A 15,853-nucleotide genomic window follows, 5' to 3' on the forward strand; every position below is an offset into this window, starting at 1 on the left:
ACTTTCCTTGCCTCCGTTTGACCTTGTTTGTTAGAAGGTGTGATTTTTCGCTATAACTTCGAATCATCATTTTCACGGATTTTAATAAGCAGTCCCATCCTTAAAATCCTGCCCAACTAGTAAGCAATTAGTGTCGACCCGATCTCGTCAAGGCGTGAGGCTTCTCCAAACCGAGCCAGTGCTTTCCACTAACGACTGCGAATCCATATTTGTACTTTTGCCAATGCTGACAGACTGTCCAGTGTCCAGCGAAGTTAAATACGTTTTCGACGGTGCAAAGCACATAGAAGCTCGCCTCAACGTCCAGCGGACGGAGGTGGAAAGTGTCGGTGGAGATGAATCTAATGTTGTGCTGTCCAACGTCAGGTCCAATAATTGTTTTTCTATTCTGATATTCTGCAGATTCTGATTCAGTTCCACTCCGTTCGTAATTCATTACGTTTCTTCTTTCTTCTCTGCTCCATGTGATACTCAATTGAGATTGTCCAAGAATTTGCCTTCGAAAATCAATCATAACGTGTAAGATTACGATGCCATGACGGTTGGCATGTTGGTTTGGGCCTGAACCACTGGGGTCCACTTCAAATTAGCTAAAATGCACACAAGGCACAGAACAATCCTTCATTGAATGGCATTTTATCAAGCTTCGCTTTGGATCTCCCCAGAGGTTTTTTTTTCCTATTTTCTATTAGGAACTGATCGTAGTGATTTATTTCACTCGTATATCAATCCTTTAGATTACTTCTAGACAAGACGGCTTGAGTTTGTTAGCGATGAAAATCAGAAAAGTTATTGAAGCTTGAACACACACAAGTCGTTGACTGTTCTTATGTTATGTGCAGCACTTCCTTTAGTATATTACTTTTTGTAGTATTTACTACTAGAATTACACACGATTGTGTGATAACTTTTTCAGATAAAAAAAACCAGCAGCTTTGATCAGAATTTGCACAAACAGTTTGGCCCTCAACCTATAAGTCATTACAATGTAACTTAAAAATGGAAGCAAAATGGACTTTTTTTTTCTTATTAATTTAGTTTTTCTTCGGATGTTTAAAACCACAATACGCAACCTTTTGTTTCATATATATTCTCTTATATTTCTCTCATAAAATAGCTTCCTATAGAATATGTGTATAGGCATAACTTATCAGAATATTGCCCGCACATTACAAGCCACGGTACGGGCTGCTCTACGAGAGACCCCTTCATACGGGGCCATTGCCGAGCCAAACACGTGATTCACTATACCGGGGGAAGGCGGAATCCATCACCATCCATGTGTGCCTGAGAGCAACCGTCCGTACCGATGATTATTTATGTGCTTTCTTCCTCTACCGTTTGTTCGTTTACATGCTCCTCGATGCTAGTGGATGATGGGAAACATACACGTGGGTCCACTAAACGGGGGCACTACATTTGAGCAGCGGGACAAAGGATACTCGCTAGAAGCACTCAGCAATCTTTTCTACTCTCGGGCAAACAGAAATTGGCGCCGAAGGAATGAGCTCCAAAGAAAATATTCCACTACCACAAGTAACAAAAAAAAAACGTAAGAAACTGTAACAATTCAAAGCGCTCCAAATATCAACAATATAGCACCGGCTCAAAAGCGGAGAAAGCGGCATTATCATCTGGGCAACGATTCATCGTCGCGTTAACAGTAACCTCCTCCCGGGGGATGCCGGGGGAGAGAATAAAGCTCGAACGGAAGGGGACACGGCGGGAACGGTGTGCGGCAAGAAGCGCTTCGCTGTGTGCGCGAAAGGGGAGGGAATGGGAAGAGAGCCCTGTGTGGCCAGTTGTACGTATCAGCTCCTGCTTAACTTTTGCACTTTCGTCGATTCTTTTGCAGCGTCTCGACGCGTGTACTGATCGAAAATGGAAGCGAAAACTGCTCCTCGATAATACCGACGGCCATCGCGGTGGCGACGAACTGGGTGAGAGAAATTTCCCACGGTACGTCCGGTGCGTTGCTGGCAAAACCACCTCCCCCTCCACCCGATGCCGACCGGTGGCGGGGTGTACGTTCCGAGCTGGACGACGACGGGTTGCCGTTCGGATCGAACTGAAAGTGGGTGAGATTGGGAGAAGGTAAAAGGTTATGAGTTGTGGTCCATCTCTATAGGAACGGTATACGTACGCCATCACCTCCCACTTCCACTGCCGGGTAGGCCAACTGGGTGAAGCTATCGTTACTGTCATCTCGCCGATTGAAGGCGGCATCTTCCCCGAGAGCGATTAACGTTTTATCTATGTAAGGAAAGAAGAGAAAATTTATAAATTGTCGTTCAAACACCCCTTCACAATTGATGGAACCTACAGGACGTTTGAACCTCCTGATCGGTCACCTTCCGATCCTTGTTCAGTATCTCCAACAGTGTCGTCCACAGCGAGATAAAGTTCTTCTGCGTCATGTTCGGAATGGTTTTGTACGTAAAGTTCGAGTCCGGATCGTCCAGAAAGATGCGCAGGCCACTGATGCTGCGCGCTTCCGTCCCGGTCCGACGGCTTGCACTTTCATCGAGACTACCGTACCGATGGAACCCAAGATCACTAATGTCCGAACGCGAACCGAAAGACTCCGCCTCACCCAGGTTCGCATTGGCAGCGCCGGTGGCCGTGCCCGACGTTCCTGCAATCGAACCACCTCCAACCATCAGCGTACCGCTAGTGCTGGGCAGATCCACGTAGAATACGGAGGACGTTTCCCCCTCACCGACGGACTTCGATTCGTCCATCGAGAGGTTCGGGGTAGCGTTGAAATGGGAAAGGGAAAGATTCTCCACGTCCGAGGTGGCCTCGAGGCTTATGTCGATCGGGGACGGGAGTGACTTGAGCGTCTCGAGTGGATTCTCGCTGAAGAAGCTTTCCGCTTCGGTAGCGACCTCGGTGTCCGAGTCGCGAGATTCGCTAATGCTGCTCGTCTCGAGTTCCTGCGTGGTCAGCAGCGGTGGCAGGTGCAGGATGTACAGCAGCTTCAGCTTTTCCGTCGCCCGCTTCGAACAGATGATGCCGATCGCGAAGATCAACTGCTTGAATTCCAGGTAGCCACACGATTGCTTATCCATCAACTGCGGGGGGAAAAAACGGGGGTGAAAGATGAAAATAAATAAACACCCATCGTTAAGAAGCTCATCACTTACCCGGAACAACTTCTCTGAAATGTCGATATTCTGACAGTGTCCCCAGGGAGTCAGATCGACAAACAGCTTTCGAAACGTTTCATAGTCGACCCGGAAGCAGTCGTAGCGATTGTCCCGGAATCGTTTCTTGGCATCGTTCAGCACCGCAACGTCGTACACCGGCTCACCACCGCTCACCGACGTTGGACGAGATCGATTTTTCAAGCTAATCTTTTCGTCCTTCGTGTAGCACAGCAGCATCCGCAGCTCGTCACAGTCGAAGTACCTTAAAGTTGAAGTAAAAAACAGAGACCACAGTCCTTAATAGTTTAAAGAGTGTTTTCAAATTGGAAATGTGAAATTCATTTTTCCTTTTTTCCTTTGCCTCGAGCTAGCGGAGATAAGTAAAAATGAATAAAACAAAATCACTAACATATTTAATAAAATCATGAAGAAAAACGACGCTGTAGCAGCAGCAAAAAAAGTTCAGAAAAGCCTAGTTTTTGTTAAATAAAATATCATGCCGTTTCCGAGATATGACGAAGGAACACATGAAATGACCGCTTTTGGATTCTAGAGGTCAAATTCTGTTGAAGCTAACCTTACCCATTGTCTTTGTAATTTTTTATCACACTATTTTCCAGATCCTTCTCCAGCTGGTGGACGGTCAATCGGCGGTGTTTGTTCCGCAGTTCCTCAATCTTCTGGGATGTTATTGCTTTGCCGAATTTCAGATATGCTTCGTAGATCAGTGTCTGCACTGATTGACTCTAGATACGAAAAATGGTTTGTATAGAAACTTGAAATGTCATTTCGGAATTCAAAATTAAATTATGTTTACGCACTTTGACTTGCTGCTTTTCCTTGTCCTCAATCTTGATCCGCTGAACCTCATCGTTGAAGATGCCGGACAGGAAGTTGGAGAGCAGTTGCATCGCCTCGCCGTCGTCGTTGCAGTTGAGCAGCTTCTCCTGGTTCCATTCGAGAATTTTTAAAGCTATCTGTGAATCAGAAGATAGAGAGGGAAACAAGGAATATAAGTAAAATGGACCGATCGCGCGATCTTCAATGCCTCGACTTACTATGAAAATCACTTTGGCACCATCGCACAGAAAGCAGTCGATGATGTGCAGGGCACTTTCGTATGGCATCACGCTGAGAAAGATGGTCAGGAACCAGGAGAGCGAAATCATCCGTATCATCCCCAGTTCGGCCAGCTTGACGTGCAGATTCGGCAAGTGACTCGCGATCAGCTCGTCCAGCAGTCCCTGGTCGATCTGGGCCCCGACCACGCGATCGTTGTAGTAATCGGGTAGCAGCGACTCGCACAGGCAGCTCAGTATCCAGAACGCGTCCTCCTCGTCGCAGTAGATCAAAAACACCGACGTCACGATGTTCATCGCCTGGCAGTATCCAATTTCCGGATTGCGCAATGCGTACGCTTGCAAGACACGCCGCAACGCCGTAATTCCAATGCTCGTCTGGAACGCTGGGTGCTCTGGCAACGAGCGATGCAGGTCACGCTCGATCTCCTCAAACGACACCGGATGCTGGTCCTTCGCCTTCGTAACCAGCTCCTTGTAGAGGTTCGGATGTGTCATTTTCATATGGATCGCCCCGGAGAAAATGAGCCACACTTCTCGTCGCAGGTGATCGGGAATGCCCTCGATCACAAGATTGATCGTGTCCGTGGTACGAAACATCGAGATGCCTCGCCCGTACATCGAAAAGTGTTCCTCCCAACGTTTCATCTGAGGATATGATAAAGAAAAACAAATTACGTTGGTCGTCAACATCCTCCACGTTCTAGCTATTTACCTTCTCCGCCTGAAGTTCATCAAAGGCGCGATTGTTCGGGTCCTTGAACAGATGCATCAGAGGTTCCTGTTTGACCCAATCTAGATCGTCGGGTACACGGGCCGGTCTGAGGGAGATAGGACAAACCATTACCTGTATATTATGTAACTGACTTCTTAAAATTTTCTGCAAAACCGTATTATGTCTAATGAGATTCAAACGTCAAAGTAAGGAAAGGATCGTAGCATGCCATCATCACAAGTTTATAACCCATACTTACGCGACAGTTTTGGAAAGTAGTTCCGAAATTTTGTTTATCAAAAACTCGCGATCGAGGATGTGCTGCAGCACGAAAATGTTCCCGTCAGAGGTGGTGATAATGATTCGATTGCTGAACCTATTGTGAGGATCTTCGTTTTTTTCCACGCTCTACAAGAAAAAAAAAAGAAAGCGAAAATGTTATGATCCAACTATAAAGCAACAACGGTAAAGAAAGGAAACTTACAACAATCTTACTCAGAGGAATAACCAAGCTAACCATCGCAACGACGTCACTCTTGAAACACAAATAATTCTGCGACAAGTAGAGTATACCTTCGATGTGCTTCTTTCTGTACGGTGCCCACAGGGACGCCTTGATGCGCCCGTCCAATATCTCCGTTTTTGGCACCCGAAAATGTATCCGATACTCGTCCGACTGCTGGCGCGCGGTCAGATCGCGCAGCAACAGCGTCTTCTGGGAGACGTTTTTCTCCATCTTCTTCAGTATGACCGGATCATGGTCGACGAGCGGCCGGTCCGGGTCCTGTATCATCTTCTGCATCGTCAGCTTGCTCAGCTGCTCGATCAGCTGGTACACTTCGCTCGGCGACAGGAGAAACATAAACGTGTACTCCTTGGTGCTCTGCTGCCCGGCCCGGATCGTGATCGTGTTGCCCGATTTCTTGATCTCGGTTAGCTCGTTGTAGCGAAAGCAGAGCTTGCTTTCCGAGCCGAGTATGTATGAGTAGAAGCATAGATGATTGAGCGACAGGTACAGCTGGCCCTGTCGGGGAATCTTCCGGAAGTAGCTGCAGTAGTAGTAGTTGACCAACTTCTCGTCCTCGGGCATGCGGAACTTCTCGCGGAACTTGTTCACCGCCAGCTGGAAGCTGGTGGGATCGTTCTGTTCCTCCGATGGTTGCGTGCGGTGCGCCAGCAGGGATTGGATCTTGCAGATGGTAAAGTTGGTGATCTCCGCCTCCTCCATCGAGTCGCTTTCCATGTCGCTGATGACGCGGAACAGATTCTTCGCCAGCCAATCCCAGTCCAGCATGATCGCTTCCAGTGTGATGTCAGCGGCGATTTCTACAACCCCACACCGAGAGAATAAAGACGAAACAAAGCAGGATGAAACGGAGACCCGTCATCGAACCATCGTTGCTCTCCGGGCGGATCATCGGCTTATCGCGCTGAAACTGATTCAGCTCCTAGTCTGCACCGCATTTGATAAGCGAGCTCGCACTGAAACGCACTTACCGAAACACAGCCCCGTCGACGGTTGGTAATGCAAAATTCTGTACGGCGACGGTTTTGTGTCCAGCACGTTGTCCAACGTGCCGACCAGCATCGACGAGAATCCTCGAACGCTTCCATGGCCCTTCCGGTGCTGAAGGAAGAAGTAGCGCGACGTTGCTTTGGTCGTTTCGTTCACCCTGTTGAGAAGAAACCAAACACCACCGAGTTTTTTTTTAAGAGAGACGGCCAATGGAACCACTGGACGACATTTCCTATCCAATCGCTTAGGACCACTCATGCGAACCAAAATCACAATCTGAATCACACCCCACACCCACTGTTGCGGTAAAGGATGGAGCAGCAAAAGGGGGGATAAAAAAAAAACTAGTCCAGTGACGCCCGGAACTTACCACAATGCAAATGGCATCGAGCATTCTCTCGGTGGGATCCACATCCTCGTTCCGGCGATGGCAGCTTGCGGTGCCTGGTGCTCCACCCGAAATAACCTTTCCGTCACAGACTGCTTCGCGTGTTCCAGGAGGTTACATGAATTTAAACAGTTAGTAAACAGTGCAGCGATATGAAAGAAGAAGCGAATCGTAGTACATTTTTGTTGTGCTTCGTTAACTATCTGTCAACGCACTAATCTTGAATGTGTATTTTTGTTCCGTCGTGTGTAGGGGCATCGCGGGTAGCGGGTTGCTGGTGTGTGTGATGTTTTGACATCTACGACTCTGAGCACTCGACATGGTGATGTAAACCGAAGAGGAGGTTTGTTTTGATTTTGGTGCATTCGTGGGATTTAAACTTTCATATTTCCGTTAGTAATCATTATGCAATCAGCTGATAACATTTTTTTTTTTATGAATCATTTATGAATGTCTACCTTGTGCTATTATACTGTATACAACTTTACGTACTCTATAGATAAGAAATTTTACGAGAAATATTCATAACATTGTGATTTTCAAATTATGAATTTAATTTAAAAAAAAATCTTTTACTTTCAACATTATTTAGACGACACACTCAAGTATGTTATTTCAGGATGTTATGTAATAGATTTTAAAATCAAATTTTAAAAACTTCTATCGCAAAACAATCTTCACCTGCAGTCATGGTGCAGTTAGAATGGATCTCATTTGCTGCACTAAGAAACAGTGGGGAAAAATCAAAAGCCGACCTATGAAAAAATGAAATTTTTTAAAAAAGAATGACTATCACTAATTTTTTTTAACTAAAACACTCATAAATTGTCTAGTTTTGTTCTGTGAAGTCTACGAGATCCCTTTGCTATTCTATGTTTTATAAGATTCATATGCGAAGACTATTTTTAAGGAAATCGTAGCCAGTGCTCTGGCTCTTCTCTTGATTTCAAAATATTCTTTTGCCCCTGCGGGCAAAACAACGATTCGGTAATTACGAAAGTCGGTTGACCTCCATTCATTCGTTTTCAGGAAGTAAAGGTGTAAGTAAAGTCTCACTTTCTATCTCCACAGGCCATTTACACTCATCCCTCGTTTAAACATCTTTTACATAAAGGTTCGGTCCTACGGGTCCGTAGACGTTGGACACGCAATTAGCGGAAGTACCGGAATGATCTATTCAACCGTAACAGCGGGGGACGCCCTTCAGTGTAAACTATCCCGGGCGCAGTACGTTGGACAAGTGAGAGTAAGAAATGGTACGCTGCTCCGCCTGCTTCCGGTGCACGTGTATAGACAATCCCTTCGCCGTATCCACGGTCGAAGGTTTCCTTCTTTATGGTCGCTTAGTCAAACAGGTAAGTAAACAATCCATTTATTATTCATAATATTTACACAGAATATTATTTCCCCTCTAGTCATACTTTTATGTTGATCGTGTTGCCCGCAGCGCTTTTAGATGGGTTTTCCCTGTTCCCGCCCACGCTCTTCGTGCGGTTTAGGTTTTATCCGGTTTTTCGTTTGACTACGTTTCCTGCGACATTTGCCAGCATCTTAAAGGGTGTCGTTCACCCAAGGGATTTTAGAAGTATTCTAGATTTTTTTTACCAAAAAATCACATATCAGCGATAGGTCTTCTGCTAACAAAATCATTGGAATCGAATGTCGGAATTATTTTACAAAAAATATGTGTAAACATTTATGGTAACACCTAACTTTTCCACCAACCTGATACTGGTGTCTCCCCAACACCTCGCTGTCTCATGGTTTCAGCAGCCGGGATTTGGTGACTGTTGATAATCCGTCCGTAACATTGCCATCCGGAGGGATGGATACCGGTGCATCGCCAGCTGGATCCTGGTGCTACTAACGGTGTCGAAATACGGCCCCACAGAAATTGATTGCAATCCATTTCGCCGGAAAAGCTCAATCAATTCGATTTTTCTTCGATTTTTCGATTTCTGCCGAATAAAGTATGTGTTGCAATTGCAAGGGTTGGATCTGTTTTATAGTTTTCCACGGTCCTCCTTTCATGCCGGTACGCTCTACCATCGTTTATCACTAGGTGTGCTGCAAGCGTCAGTTGAGAGTGAGTGTGATAAATGGCAATTAGTACGTGCTGAAACAATTGCTCTTAAAACATCGGTGGATTCACATTGTGAGCAGAGGACGGTAGACTACGAAAAATTCCACCATGTGCAACGAAGCAAATGTGGCCAAATGCCGAAACAACATCCATGGGAAGCATTCAAAAACATCAACTCTTAAAAAAACTTCATGTGGGCCCAAATCTGTGGTGAAAATCCCTCAGCTCGGCCACATCCGTTTCATTCGTAAAGATAAAGCTCCACCAGCATGAAGTGTTCGGAACGGAAACTGTGTGTGAACGGAGAAGAGGGTATCCGGCAACGCTGACACGTATAACGGGGTTTTTTTTCCATATTTTTTTGTTTCCTGCCGTTTTCCTTGTATTCGCTTTGCCCTCCAGTTTTCCACACATTTATGCATTTTTGGTGTTTTGCGGTGAAGCGAAGGCTTTGATTGTACCCATTGCATCTTCGTATTCAGGACCTCTTTGGGGATTGTTTCGGTGCACTTCCGGTATCGTTAGAGCCACAGAAGCATACGAAATCTGGCACAGACCGACCAAAAATGAATTGTATAAATGGAAATTTCGCACGTAGAGAAAGGTATGGAATTTTTAAGGTATGGGTCTTACCGTTTTTTGTATGGTTTTTTAAAGCTTTGGTGCAGCAAGGATTTTTTTTTAAAAGTGCAAATATGATGGGATAATTCTTTGTGCTTTACCAACCACTGTCGTTTTCAAGTGGCTATATAATTTACTAACCAGTTGAACGACCTGTAGCTCTTGATAACATCCTTAATGTGACGATGCTAATGATTTACAAAGGGTTTTAATATTATTCCATCTTCATGAGAATGATTTCATTAGTATTCGTTTCACGAAAAACCTTGCTTGCCTTTACTTTTGACATTCAAGAATATTTGAGTACACTTTGAATTATATGTGTATTTATTTTAAAGCAAAAAGAGCGGAATGGTTTTTTTCTGATTCATTTTTCAAGCAGAACAATAGCATACTTTTTAAAGTTACAATGGTAATGGCAAAACAAACCATAATAATTTGAAATATATTTAGCTTTGATTGTGAAAATATGTAACAACCTCCAGGCTATGAAATAGATAGATTGAATCGATATGCCTCTGCAAAATTGCAAATCGTTTCTTTTCCGTCTTTAGTTTTCTCTTTACTATCCAAAGCGGAAATGATTGAGTTTCTCATCATTTAGTGTAATCAAAAAAATGCAGTATTGACGAGAACGAACGAACAAAGATTCAAGAGAATGTAAAAAGTTGTATTCCAGTGGAAAATACAAATGCATTAATCTGATAAATGGTTGCTTTAAAAATGAAAATGCAGTCAGCAAACAGGAACATCGATAAATGATGATCGAGGAAAATTGATCCTGGTCTTTTTCGGAACAGCATAATTTACCGTATCAGATAAGTAAAGCCAGTGAAAGAGGAGGGTGGAATTTGGACCCGAACCTCCTCCCTCCACCACACATGCCTTACTACCCGTCTTCCCCTTGGTCAAACCCACTTGCCTGTACCTTACCAAAAGCACCTTAGACATTCTTCGTTATCGGTGGGCAAAGGAATTCCCTTTCATTCATTCTTAATACTCGCACTTTCTTCGTTAGGTTTTTTCGGTAAGTAAACTAACGGCCCCTTAACCCCATTCAGCATTGTATAACGTTTGCATTCCCCTATCGTTTGCTTTTTTTAGGATTTCTATTTTCGGACCCTGATATCGTATCGTCTCTGGTGATAATCCACCCTATAATGATACCAACGGCTACGCCCCAAGGTTAGACGTTAGGCACAAAAGGATTTTCTAACCTTATGACCTGCAAAATTACATTTGTGCTTTAAAAAAGGAAAAGGAAAACTTCTGGTCTATGCTACAGGTCTGTAGAAAGATAGGCTTTTTTAAGGTGGAATGTACATAAGGGGGCGGGACATGGAGTACTTAGCGACTCGTAGCTTGTTAAATAACGGAGCGACACATGTAATATAAAATACCAGTTGATTTATAGTTATCCCTCGTGCTGATTGGTTTGGCTTGGGACTTTTGAATGGAACACAGCGTGGTAGAACTGCAAAATGTTTAAATACAGTGGAAAAGTAGACACTAGCACTCGTTGTGTAGATCGGTTCTAAATGGGAGATACATTATTTTCCGTAGCTCATTGAATGAAGCAAATTCTTAAACTTCGCTTTAGGCTTTCCTTGAGGGTTATTTGACCTTCTTCAAAGAACTCAACGCAGCAGTTTGAAGAAGTATTGCTCGTTGGTTTACTTATGATATCGGCTTTTTTTTGTAACAGTTTTTTAAATAGCTTCTCATATTTTTTTGCCGCTGAATTGCTCACGCTGCGCATTCGTCATTTGATTACTATATTGCAATCTAGAATGGCGGCAAGCAACTTTTGAGTTCATAATGTTTTTTTCTGAACCTCTATCAAATAAGCAACGTTAAAAATATTATTGTTTTGTTTGAAAAACATTAATATTACGCATTTTCCCAAATGATTTGGAAATTTCAGAAATAATGCTCATCTGTTAACCTCATCTCTCACTTATTTAAATTCTAAATGATGCATACCATGTGAGCATGGGATTTGGTATTTCGTGTAAGGTGTAGATGAGTTGTTAGTGTTATACAGTACTCTTTTAAACTTATTATTTATCGTGTATGATGAAGTTATAAGCTCAATTTTCAAATAAATTATCATTTAAAAAACTCAATTATTCCGTTTGTTTTTTCTTACTTTCACTTCGTCAAATTTTTTTGCGTTGCTTCGTTGCACCTTTTTTTGGATAATAATAATTTAATAATAATAATAATAATTCGTTGCACCGTTCCGCCTTGACGACGGTTGGAGTAGTTTTTTACGTCATAAAGCTACAAGAAATCATTTTCCTTGCTATCATAAGGACATGTGTAGTGGGTGCTGGCCGCTTTGAAAAGTCACAGGGTGTGGTATACACATTCGGATTTCCACGTTTCTTCAGTTGCTTTAAAAGTGTTGCCAGGAAAGATTTTCATTCTGGGTTTAATTAAACTTAAATCGTTTTTAATTAAATCGTTATTTTATTTAGACTCGTTATTTGACATTTAACCCCTTCACAGGCTCAGTATTTTTTTTAATTTTTTGTAATTTAGATCAGTACTATGTTAAATTTTGTTCAATTTCTTCGATTAGTATCGCTTAAAAGAATTAAAATGTACAAACATGTAATGACATGTTTTTGAAGCAGGTGTACTTAGAATAAACGACGCACAAAAAACATAGAAACATAACAGGTGACATAAACTGCCCGAAGCAGGCTCGGGCAAAACTGTGAAGGGGTTAATGCAAAAAGTTACATGAAAAATTCCTCTTTCGTTTAAATAAATCACTATCAATCAGTAAAAGGAGCTTTACAGCACAAACTGAAAGCATAAATCAATTTTAAACGAGTCACTTTCAAGTGCGGGTGCGGAACATCATTGTCGTTGATTTTAGCGAGTACTTCTCACGTGGAAAACCCTGCCAATAAACACCAAATTTGTCGACGTGGTTGCCTTTTTGATAGTACGGTCCATTCAAATGGCTGTAAGGAAGAAAGGAAAACAACATTTGAGTGAAATATTAAATTATATGTTTGAGTACATTGTGAATCCAAAAAACGTACCTGTGAGAGCAGCTTTTAAACCACCATGCTCCTTTGTATTTCACAGCGCAGCTGTCTTCAGCAATATTTAAACCATAAACTTGGTCTAACGTGGAGAACTTCATTCCATTGCTTAAGGTCAATGCATCACCAGCGGTTCCGGAATACTGTCCCACGGAGAGCTTGTACTTTTCCGCCTCACTGCCCACCTTAAAGTTTTCGTACAGCGCATAGGTCGAGTTTCCATCGAAATCTTCCAACAGCACCAATAGCTCGTGTTGTTCCGATCTCGTCATGATATGAAGCTTTTCCAAACCCAGCCAAAGCTCCCCATTGTTGTTTCCGAATCCATTTTTGTACATTGTCCAATTCTGGTAAAAATCAACGGATCCATCCATCCGGCGCTGAAATACCGTCCAGCCACCGCCCAGGTTAAAATTGTTATCGAAATTGCAAAGCACTAGGAAAGGTTTTTTAATGTTTCCATAAGGACTGACGTAAACAGTTTCAGTGGTGTTCGATTTGACCTGATCGCATGATCTTGGCAGCAGCTCGCTACTCATCTCGCCAAGTGTTTTCTTCATTTCGTTGATTTCATTCTTCATTCTGCTTTCTTGATCTTCCATCTTGCGTCCCATATGAACATAGATTTCATCGAGCTGCTCCGTGTGATACTCGAGCGACATTTGCAGATTGTCCAAGATTTCCTTGCGAAAATCGATCATAGCGCGAACGATCGCTTCCATTACGGTTGGCATGTCAGCAGTCGGAGTTTCTGCTGTCACTAATTTGTACAAAATCAAACACAACAGCAACCTTTTTAACGACATGTTTCACAAACTTCACGTAAGACTTTTCCGTGGTTCACGTCCAACTTTGTTTAAAGAACTGAACGTAGCAGTTAGCTCAAATCCATCTCATACCTTCCAATACCTTTTTTACTTTAAAGTTCACAAAACGTTTCTTAGTCATGAGCTCGGAAAGGGCTATTTATCAACGTGTTTTTGATAATTGTGCTTACTAAAAATGTGGTGAATGTGTGTTACAACCAATGTCGATATGTGTTGGTTTCGTTACGCACTTCACTTATCTTTCACAGCACTTGAGTCAGGCTGGTTTTGCCAACATGCATAAGTCATGCATAGTTTACACACACACATCATGAGCATACTCAAATTCAATTTCCGTCATTTACGCAAAAAAACCTTTGGCTACGAATTTCTCGTTCCAAAGGGTGATTTTTTGTCTCAACTTTGCTGCTAAAATGTCCTCCCAAGTAAATAGTCATGTAATATTCAATGTTACTAGTGTCATCTTTATTTTTATAGATATCATGTCCCTCGGATAACGAGTGGGGATGCTAAGTAATTCATTAAATGAACAAGAGTGCAACAAATTGAATAAATAACTAACGACGTTACAGAAGTCAGGAAGGAAAACTCTCACTTTTTACAAAAGTTAAATTTCTTCCTTTCCTGGGGGTGCCCATGGCGCAGCGGTAGCGCGAGGAAACACCACGCCACAGGTGTGGGATCGAATCTCGAGTCTGGCACCCCCCGGTTTTACGAACGGCTGACCACCGATCTATAATATACCGTCTTTCGGTCACACAAACTCTCTTCGGAGAGAGGCCTTGTTCCACTAGGGGATGTCGTGCCACATAAAAAAAAAATAAAAATTTCTTCCTAAATCCAAAGTTGCCAACTTTACATGAATTGAAGTTAGAAAAAGAGGAGACTGAATAGGAAAACAAAAACCCCCGTAGACAAAAGAAATGAACGAAATTTTATGGACCCCGTTGTGGAGCAACAGGCGCTTCTGGGAGGCGAATTGGAATAGATGAAGTTGGTTAACACTCTTCTTGATGCGGCTAAAAACGGTACACATGGTGTGAAAAATGCTTTCTAAATGAAACGGAAACTTCCGCTTCCCGTCACGGACTTTCCGGAGCTTACAGATTATTCTGAAAGATAGTGCAGAAATCATGGTAGATTCGAAATGAAAAAACGTGATTCTTAGAGGAACGATATGTACTGAACTGGGAACTTTTCTGGTAAAACTCAGTACATCGGTAAACGGTATCAACGTATCAAGAAGTAGAAGCTGAAAGACGTACGAAATTTGGTTCACAAAAATCAAACACAAAACAAAAAGCATTTCCTATTCAGCCCGGAAGGGAAAAGTCGGGTGTAGGGATAATGTCACATTCGTTTAGCTTTCAGTGAGACGATTACTCGCGCGTCGAATCGGCATAGCAGGACTAAACATAAAACAGAAACTAAGAAAGAAGACGATTTGGAGGAAAGCCTTCCCGCATCTGTCAAGTGCAGGAAAGAATCAAGTGAACCTACACACTCGGCATTGGTTGGAAAGAACTTTTTCCGTTGGTATCCCTTTGTTCCTTGCATCAATCCTCTCAACCTAACCAAGTGAACCATTGAGATGGAAAAAAGCCATCCGTTCCAAGGGACGATCATTTCTTATTTCCGCTCGACAGGTGCGCGTCTGCACAGGACGGCAGTGGACAGGATTTTTCCCGAGATTTCCTACCATCCCCGAACAGCCCTTTCCTTACGAGACAGGCTTCGGCTTAGGAATGGCGCATTCTTTTGACCCTGTCCCAAGGAAATGGACCGTAAATTGGATTGGATTTTATACGTTTCGTTTTGTTTCGATTCCTTTTTATGTTGTGGGAGATTGGAACGGGGGCGGGGTGCCACTGGGATGGATTTACACCACCGTTTCGACCCAATTCGTCCACCTTCAGGAAGGATTCGATGATCTGGGAGAGATAAACGTAAACTGCGGGCATATTGTTGTGATGCAATCGTATGTAAGTAATGATTGCATGGGCCAAAGAAATGTAAACAAACGAAAAGACATACAAACAAACCAGTCATCACTCCACAGTTGTCCGTTGAAGGACCAAATGAAGGAAAACATTATTTAAGAGATTTAGTATTACTTTCACAAAAACTACGCACATATTTGATGTAAGCTTTAAGGTAGTGCTCAAATCAATTGCGCTTTAAATTGTATTCGTGGGTTTTCTGACAACAAGAAACTTTTTTATAGCAATGGTGGTTTCAGATATACGAGTTATTTTCCTAACTATCGCATTTTTTATTTAAATAGAAAACATTAATAATGATATGTAACGTGTTTTGACATCCCCAAACCAGTTTTGGTGAATGGAAACAAAATTCTTGCCATTACTTGAAAATTATTGTTTGTTTGTTGATTTCATCTAAACATTTGAGGATTCCT

General features: G+C 42.8%; 2 protein-coding genes across 2 annotated transcripts; both read right to left on the minus strand.

The window, feature by feature from the left end:
* Positions 1 to 1,280: 1,280 nt before the first annotated feature.
* On the minus strand, positions 1,281 to 6,920 carry LOC131283284 (TBC1 domain family member 9). The gene is made up of 12 exons (XM_058312759.1): positions 6,830 to 6,920; positions 6,441 to 6,616; positions 5,428 to 6,269; positions 5,203 to 5,351; positions 4,944 to 5,049; positions 4,208 to 4,876; positions 3,971 to 4,126; positions 3,732 to 3,895; positions 3,147 to 3,411; positions 2,324 to 3,074; positions 2,144 to 2,253; positions 1,281 to 2,068 (listed from the first exon to the last, which is right to left on the minus strand). Exons 1-12 carry the CDS (start codon positions 6,871 to 6,873, stop codon positions 1,823 to 1,825), a joined length of 3,678 nt encoding a protein of 1,225 aa, XP_058168742.1. The 5' UTR covers positions 6,874 to 6,920; the 3' UTR covers positions 1,281 to 1,822.
* A 5,479-nt stretch (positions 6,921 to 12,399) lies between these two features.
* Positions 12,400 to 13,332, minus strand: LOC131294480 (angiopoietin-related protein 2-like). Its single transcript, XM_058322526.1, has 2 exons — positions 12,608 to 13,332; positions 12,400 to 12,526 (listed from the first exon to the last, which is right to left on the minus strand). The coding sequence occupies exons 1-2, from the start codon at positions 13,330 to 13,332 to the stop codon at positions 12,400 to 12,402; spliced, it is 852 nt and encodes a 283-aa protein (XP_058178509.1).
* Between the last annotated feature and the right edge of the window lie 2,521 nt (positions 13,333 to 15,853).

The sequence above is a fragment of the Anopheles ziemanni genome, chromosome 2 (genome assembly GCF_943734765.1).
Source record: "Anopheles ziemanni chromosome 2, idAnoZiCoDA_A2_x.2, whole genome shotgun sequence".
In the NCBI taxonomy this organism is placed as follows: Eukaryota; Metazoa; Arthropoda; class Insecta; order Diptera; family Culicidae; genus Anopheles; species Anopheles ziemanni.

Bases quoted from the DNA above. Each gene is read 5' to 3' on its own strand.
- LOC131283284 (XM_058312759.1), bottom strand. From the start codon at position 6,873: ATGTGGATCCCACCGAGAGAATGCTCGATGCCATTTGCATTGTG. The intron at 3,896-3,970 runs GTGCGTAAACAT...TTTCGTATCTAG, and splicing joins AGGAAAAGCAGCAAGTCAAA to AGTCAATCAGTGCAGACACT. The intron at 2,254-2,323 runs GTAGGTTCCATC...TTCCTTACATAG, and splicing joins TCAGGAGGTTCAAACGTCCT to ATAAAACGTTAATCGCTCTC.
- LOC131294480 (XM_058322526.1), bottom strand. From the start codon at position 13,332: ATGGAAGCGATCGTTCGCGCTATGATCGATTTTCGCAAGGAAATCTTG. The intron at 12,527-12,607 runs GTACGTTTTTTG...TCTTCCTTACAG, and splicing joins TTTAAAAGCTGCTCTCACAG to CCATTTGAATGGACCGTACT.